Below are 7,407 nucleotides of genomic sequence, written 5' to 3'. Positions count from 1 at the left end.
TGGCTGTGAGAGTGCATGTGAGGCTGTTCCCTCTGTGAGAGTGCATGCGTGGCTGTTCCCCCTGTGGCTGTGAGAGTGCATGTGAGGCTGTTCTCCATGTGGCTGTGAGAGTGCATGTGAGGCTGTCCCCCCTGTGAGAGTGCATGTGAGGCTGTTCCCCCTGTGAGAGTGCATGTGAGGCTGTTCCCCCTGTGAGAGTGCATGTGAGGCTATTCCCCCTGTGAGAGTGCATGTGAGGCTGTTCCTCCTGTTGCTGTGAGAGTGCATGTGAGGCTGTGAGAGTGCATGTGAGGCTGTTCCCCCTGTGAGAGTGCATGTGAGGCTGTTCCACCTGTGAGAGTGCATGTGAGGCTATTCCCCCTGTGAGAGTGCATGTGAGTCTGTTCCTGCTGTGAGAGTGCATGTGAGGCTGTGAGAGTGCATGTGAGTCTGTTCCCCCTGTGAGCGTGCATGTGAGGCTGTTTCTCCTGTGGCTGTAAGAGTGCATGTGAGGCTGTAAGAGTGCATGTGAGGCTGTTCCCCTTGTGAGAGTGCATGTGAGGGTGGGAGTGGTGAAGTGCGGTCTCTGTGCTGGAGAGAGAGAGTGAGAGAGAGACGGACGGTCGGTGTTAGGTAGCAGTGCCAGCACAGGGAGAGGCTGCCATTCCGGGCTCTGGATATCCTGTAGTTGATGGCTAATGACCCCCCGAGTTGCCCTGATACCAGCTCTCCTTGCCGTCCCTGCCCCGAACTCGGGATCTTAGCCGCAGAAGCAGCAGGAGGAGGAGGGGAGGTGCTGGGCCATGACCGTGGAGCAAAATGTCCTGCAGCAAAACTCGCAGAAGGTAAGAGGTGCCCAGCACCACCCTATGGGCATAGTGCCATGTGCTTCTCTCCTGGGACCACAACCACTACACCCAGGCCCTGTATGGGCAACCACAACACCCAGGGCCTGGCAGGCAGATCAAAGGGCTCCTCAAATTATCTTCTAATAGACCCACTCCTCAGCCATCTCACAGCATAATTATAATTTGTGCATGGTGTACCCCCTGACCTCTCACTATATGTACCCTATAATCTGCATGGTGTACCCCCTGACCTCTCACTGTATGTACCCTATAATGTGTGCATGATGTACCTCCTGACATCTCACTGTGTGTACCCTATAATGTGTGCATGGTGTACCCCCTGACATCTCACTGTGTGTACCCTATAATGTGTGCATGGTGTACCCCCTGACATCTCACTGTGTGTACCCTATAATGTGTGCATGGTGTACCCCCTGACATCTCACTGTGTGTACCCTATAATGTGTGCATGGTGTACCCCCTGACATCTCACTGTGTGTACCCTATAATGTGTGCATGGTGTACCCCCTGACATCTCACTGTGTGTACCCTATAATGTGTGCATGGTGTACCCCCTGACATCTCACTGTGTGTACCCTATAATGTGTGCATGGTGTACCCCCTGACATCTCACTGTGTGTACCCTATAATGTGTGCATGGTGTACCCCCTGACATCTCACTGTGTGTACCCTATAATGTGTGCATGGTGTACCCCCTGACATCTCACTGTGTGTACCCTATAATGTGTGCATGGTGTACCCCCTGACATCTCACTGTGTGTACCCTATAATGTGTGCATGGTGTACCCCCTGACATCTCACTGTGTGTACCCTATAATGTGTGCATGGTGTACCCCCTGACATCTCACTGTGTGTACCCTATAATGTGTGCATGGTGTACCCCCTGACATCTCACTGTGTGTATCCTATAATCTGCATGGTGTACCCCCTGACATCTCACTGTGTGTACCCTCCAATCTGTGCATGGTGCACCCACTGACATCTCACTGTGTGTACCCTCCAATCTGTGCATGGTGCACCCACTGACATCTCACTGTGTGTACCCTTCAATCTGTGCATGGTGCACCCACTGACATCTCACTGTGTGTACCCTCCAATCTGTGCAAGGTGCACCCACTGACATCTCACTGTGTGTACCCTCCAATCTGTGCATGGTGCACCCACTGACATCTCACTGTGTGTACCCTCCAATCTGTGCATGGTGCACCCACTGACATCTCACTGTGTGTACCCTCCAATCTGTGCATGGTGCACCCACTGACATCTCACTGTGTGTACCCTCCAATCTGTGCATGGTGCACCCACTGACATCTCACTGTGTGTACCCTCCAATCTGTGCACGGTGCACCCACTGACATCTCACTGTGTGTACCCTCCAATCTGTGCATGGTGTACCCACTGACATGCCAGTGCATACCCAGTACATGCTACACACAATTTTCCATTTTGTTCCTTCTAAATAATCTGTGTTTAGCACAAATAACCACTAAACTCGCAAATATTACACTTGTAGCTAATGTATTTCGTTATTATGCAAACCTCCCTGCATGTTATTTAGTTCAGCCCTTTGTCCTCCACCCCTTTAACATCCTATTTACTATGTGCAACTCCCTGGCTGGAGCACCCACTATGCTAGTTTTGCATGTAGCTGCTTGTTCCACCCATAGGTAATGACAACCAGCTGCTGTAATGCTTCCTCTTATTGTACAGGCATTCCTCATGCATGCAAGACAGGCTAGAACCTCCCTCAGCTGTCTTAAAACTGCAACTCACAGGGTGCTCAGCCAGTTTTTAGGCTGTGAGTTGTAATTCTGCAGCAGATGGGGATCTTGTGGCTTTAATATTGCCCAAATTCCTGGTAAGTCCATTAGCTTTCTGTGATTTATTGCGAAGTTCTCATCTGAACCCTTGACTTCGTTAATCCAATCCAAATGACTTTTCCTCTCCCGTCACTTTGTGGCTGAGAATCCTGGGAGTTTTAGTAAATGTCAGTGCTGTATTCTCTCTGCTTGACTAACCTTCCATTACCCACAGTGATCATTTTATAAAACACCTTATGCATAGAATCTTGTGAAGTTTTGTATGGTTTTATCCTCCTCTGAGAGAGAAAAAAAAGCTCAGCCTCCAGCTGTGACACTTCTGCTGGCTGCTCTTTGTACTGGAGCTCCAGGCCTTGAGGCCTTATCCTTGAACTGAGGGGGGGGGGGGGGGGGGGGGAAGGGGGGGCAGCTGTCACATGTGCTGATCCCAAATTTATATGTGCGGGAGAAAAAGGCAGGATAAATGAAAGTAGTACTGAAAGTAGTGGTATTGACGCCCAGAGATGATGCACTCTATTCTGCTTTATAAGGATGTTTATGGCTGCAGACCCTTTGTTTATTATTTTTGTCCAGGTTAGCACAAGGCTTTCTAGGTGACCTGTCGGCCATAGTAGCTGTTCAGTAAAAGATGTAGCAGGGCATATTTTATATCGGCCTGGAAAATCACAGTACTAACCAAAAATGCCAAAACTGCTTGAGCTACTAAATGATATATAGTGAAATTGGGTAGACTTGTCATATTTAAAAATGTAGTGTGTAATTCTTACTGTGTGTCTAATATTTCTGTGTTTATTTGTGATGTACGCTCCCTTATAAAAAGGAATACTATAGACACCCAGACTTCGAGATGAAGTGGTCTGGGTGAAGTGTCCCTGTCTCCTTAACCCTGCAATGTGCAATATTTGAAGTTTTTGAGAAACTGCAATGTTTACATGGCAGGGTTAACTCCTCTATCGGCTGACATACTGACAGTTTGCATGGCACAGACTGAGTAAAACGCCCTCAAAAGTCACTGAACCCCCATAGGAAAGCATTGAGGTCAAATCATATTTACAGCTAGGGAGAGGCACACTATATAGTTAGGTATACAAGTTTGTTGTACTGAAGTGATCAAGAACACTACCAGAACTAAAACTATGACCGCTTCCTGTAGTGGTTATGGTGTCTGGAGTGCCCTGGCTCCCTCCCAACCTCACACTGACCTCGGCTGGTGTTAGATGCGGCAAGAAAGGCTCAGCTTTCCTCCTGCCGCCCAATATTTGCCTATACACGGACAAATTTAATTCAGGATGTCTAAAATACAGTAAGTAATATTTTAGGCAATTGACAAACACTGAAAAAAATCTATATAGCAAATTGAGTCAATTACATTTATTTACACTAGCTTATATTTGTGCCCCTTCAAAATTCCAAATTGTAACATATGTAGGAGGGTTGGTTTAGTGCAGATGGTATCCACAGCACCACATGGGTGTTTGGTGACAGATCCTGTTGTTGGATTTTGACCTTAATGAGGGGATAATTTGGGTAGCTTGAGCAATGGTGATACAATGTAGTTCTTATACAAGGTATTCATTAACTGCGCAGGAGTGATTTAGTCCTCTGTTTTGCCCCAAAACTATGTTTATATGTCAGTTTCCTCTATGTGTAAATTTATGCATGTCCACTTCATGTGTGTATTACAGGGCTAAACAAACCCCAGGCTCCAGGTCACCATGGCAACTAGGAATTTTGTCCTGGCGCCTGGGTATTTTTCAGCCCCCAAAGGTTAGTTTCCCTTTGCAGGTCTTGTTTGTCAGAAAAATGCACTAAAAATCACCAAGATTTGACACCTGTGGTCGTCAGGCATGTGTTCTCCAGGGTTACTAGCGTAAGGCTTGCAGGAAGTGAGGTTACTTTCCATATGCTTATTTGCCAGTGGAATGCGATTTGTGGTATTCTAATATGTACAACAGGAAATCTAGGCCACGTTCTTGCCAAATTTCCTATAAAATAAAAAATGGTGCCTCGAGAGAAATGCATTATGTTTTCTATCTCTCTTTGCTTTTTTAGTTCAATTTGTATAGTGTATATAATCCATAAATTTTACGTGGCATGTATTTTTTTTTCTTTTTTCTGCAGCCATGTAAATAGCATAGAGAGAGAGAGAGAGTGTGTGTGTGTTTTGTTGGGGGGGGGGAGGTTGTCAAGAATGTATCATCATGTTAATGTTTAGCAATCGATTATTCTATCCCAAACAATACGTGATTGATAGTTATGAAGACATTGTTGGGGTACGTGGTACATTTGGCTTCAGGTGTGGGTGTGCATGTTTGAGACTGGACAGGTTTTATCGGTAAGTAGGACCTCAAACAATGTATCGCATAAGTAGTTGCTAAAATTTTTCTTGCATAAACTATATTGTAGCTCTTGACTAGGCAATTTTGGACTTGATACCATCACAAGTATAGTTTTTTTTTTTTATTTGAAAGAATCTGTTCTCAGGTTGTTTAAGCCTTGTTCCCATCTGTGCACGAATAGAGTTTTTACCATGTTATCCATGCAAATATGACCTGCATTGGATCTTGGCTATAGTAAGCTGTAAATCCTACGCCAAATTTAGCCTGTGTTTGCAGCGGAAATCTGGGGGACAACCCCTAAAGAGTCATCGTGCCCTTGTGCTATTGTGAACTGGAGTGGTTATTATAGATAATGTTCCTTTATTCAACAAAACGGTCTCAAGTTATCTTTAGCCATTAGAATAATATAAAATATAGATTAGAAGTAAAACAAATGGCTACTTCAAATAATGTTAGGCCACGCTCCCACGACAAAGTTTCTTTAATCAAAGTTACTCTCAGCTGACCCAAGAGAGTTTGACCTGTGGAAATTCGCAGCAGATGATATGCTCTTGTATGCTTCCTGCAGGAAGTTAAAGTAAAATATATTAATTCTGAGATGTATGTAGGAACACGAGAAGGGAAAACGTATTCCCAGGCTTTCTAAGTATCCAACAGTTGACAGATAAACATTAAAGCTGAGCATGGAGAGTCCTTCCTTAACAAGACTGTTCTATTTCCTTTTCTATATGAACATGTGGAATTCATAATGCATGGATACTTTAACACTGCCAGGGCTAACCTTGGCAACCCAGGCGTTTCTCCGCTCAGTGTTCACTGAACGGATTCGATAGTGTTAGGAATACAAAGTTGTATTCCTAGCACTATAGTGCCCTCTGCCACCCCAGCCGCCTCCTTTTCAGCACATAAAGGGTTAAAACAAATATTTTATTTACTCGCTTGATGTCCATCGGCGCGCCGCCTTCTTCGGCCTCATCCGATGGGGGGGGAGCTAATGCGTGGTGAGCGCTGCAGAGCGTGAGGATGTCCGGCGACCTGGAGTCCGGTAAACTGTGGGAAGTTTTAGATGTTGTCTTAGTACTTAAGGATGATATGGGAGCTGTACCTAGACCACTTCCATGAGCTGAAGCGGTCTGGGTGCCTATAATGTTCCTTTAATGAAAGGTAACTCAGTGAAGTGGTTTGGGTGCCATGTTTCCCTCTGTTTTAACCCCGCAAGTGAAAACGTTGCTGTTATGCTGTAAAGCTATGTTTACATTGTAGGATTTAAATGCCTCTAGTGACTGTCACTCAGACACTAGAAGCACATTCTTTCGGAGCTTATGTTATGAAAGCAGCAAAGTACCAGTTATGTAATGCATCCTAAATTTAGGTATTTCCAATGCTGTGCTTGTAGGGATTCTTAAAAAACCTGGACCGTTTGTATGCCGTAACAGGGTTGGCAACTGTTGGTATACACAGACATCTACTAAGTGGCTTACCAAGCATAGGGCTCATCAGAAGTGCCCCTAGATCATAATAATTTCATTGCCAGTTTGCAGTCCTACTATATCTTACTACAACTTATGATAATCGACTTAGCTTTGCTCTATCAATGCAGGGAGAGGCCTTCTGTTAATTTTAAGTCATGTCTTCTATCTGTCATTGGCACCCCCCTTATATATAGACCTATTTGGGAGGTGTATTTTTGCTCCCTTTTTCTGAGACACTTTGTGCTAATATGTTACAGACCTCATTGCTCTATTACTTATAGATCCCTGTGTTCTGTCTGGGGATTATTACAGTTCTTTCTCAGAAGGCTATGGGCTAAATTCTCTTCCTAGGAGATAATCATATCACAGTCCCAAATGGAAATTGCTGTTCGGCTGCATTACGAGAGAGCTTGGTAGAAAGGTTCTGTGGTTCTAAGTTGTGCTCTGTGAGTACACATACCATACAAGTAATTGAACATGCAGGGGAATAGCACTTTCATCTTGTGATCTCTTCAAGTAGTGGGTGTTGGCTTATAGCTGCAGGGATTTTTGCAATTTGCTGATGTTAACAACCTTAAACTGTAAGAACAGATAAATTGGCACCCCTAGTTATGCAAATAGCACAGGCGTTCTATTTTGTGGACTGTCCCTTTTACCGCAAATAGTTTTGAACTGAACTGAAATGGTACGACGACAAACTATGCAAATGAATTAGTTCTGTTTACTTACAGGTAGCATCCGTGTTGGCATGGTTCCTCCACATTCATTTATTCTAGCTTTTTGATGGAATATGATCTAGCACCTTAAGAATGAAGTGTGTGGAAAAGAGAGGTGAACAGGGGACAGATCAGTGAATGATATGTAGCGTTTGTAAAAGTACAGAAGGCAGCACAGGTAGTGTGTATGTGTTATGCAGGGCAGCAAGTAC

The 7,407-nt window shown here is 44.8% G+C and overlaps 1 protein-coding gene across 9 annotated transcripts in view; it reads left to right on the top strand.

Moving 5' to 3' along the window:
- Positions 1-500: 500 nt before the first annotated feature.
- The window catches only part of USP25 (ubiquitin specific peptidase 25), a 96,495-nt gene continuing 89,588 nt past the window's right edge, over positions 501-7,407 (top strand). For 3 of the 9 annotated variants that reach the window (XM_063448463.1, XM_063448436.1, XM_063448427.1), the window contains exon 1: positions 501-824. Coding sequence is in view for 8 of the 9 variants with exons in the window: in XM_063448436.1 (XP_063304506.1) it covers positions 783-824 (42 nt within the window). In the remaining variant the exon portion in view is untranslated. The remainder of the gene's footprint in view (positions 825-7,407) is intronic. The other 6 variants (XM_063448454.1, XM_063448444.1, XM_063448481.1 and 3 more) reach the window with 3 other exon arrangements.

Source organism: Pelobates fuscus, chromosome 1, assembly GCF_036172605.1.
Source record: "Pelobates fuscus isolate aPelFus1 chromosome 1, aPelFus1.pri, whole genome shotgun sequence".
Classification (NCBI taxonomy): domain Eukaryota; kingdom Metazoa; phylum Chordata; class Amphibia; order Anura; family Pelobatidae; genus Pelobates; species Pelobates fuscus.
This window is presented reverse-complemented; position numbering and strand designations above follow the sequence as displayed.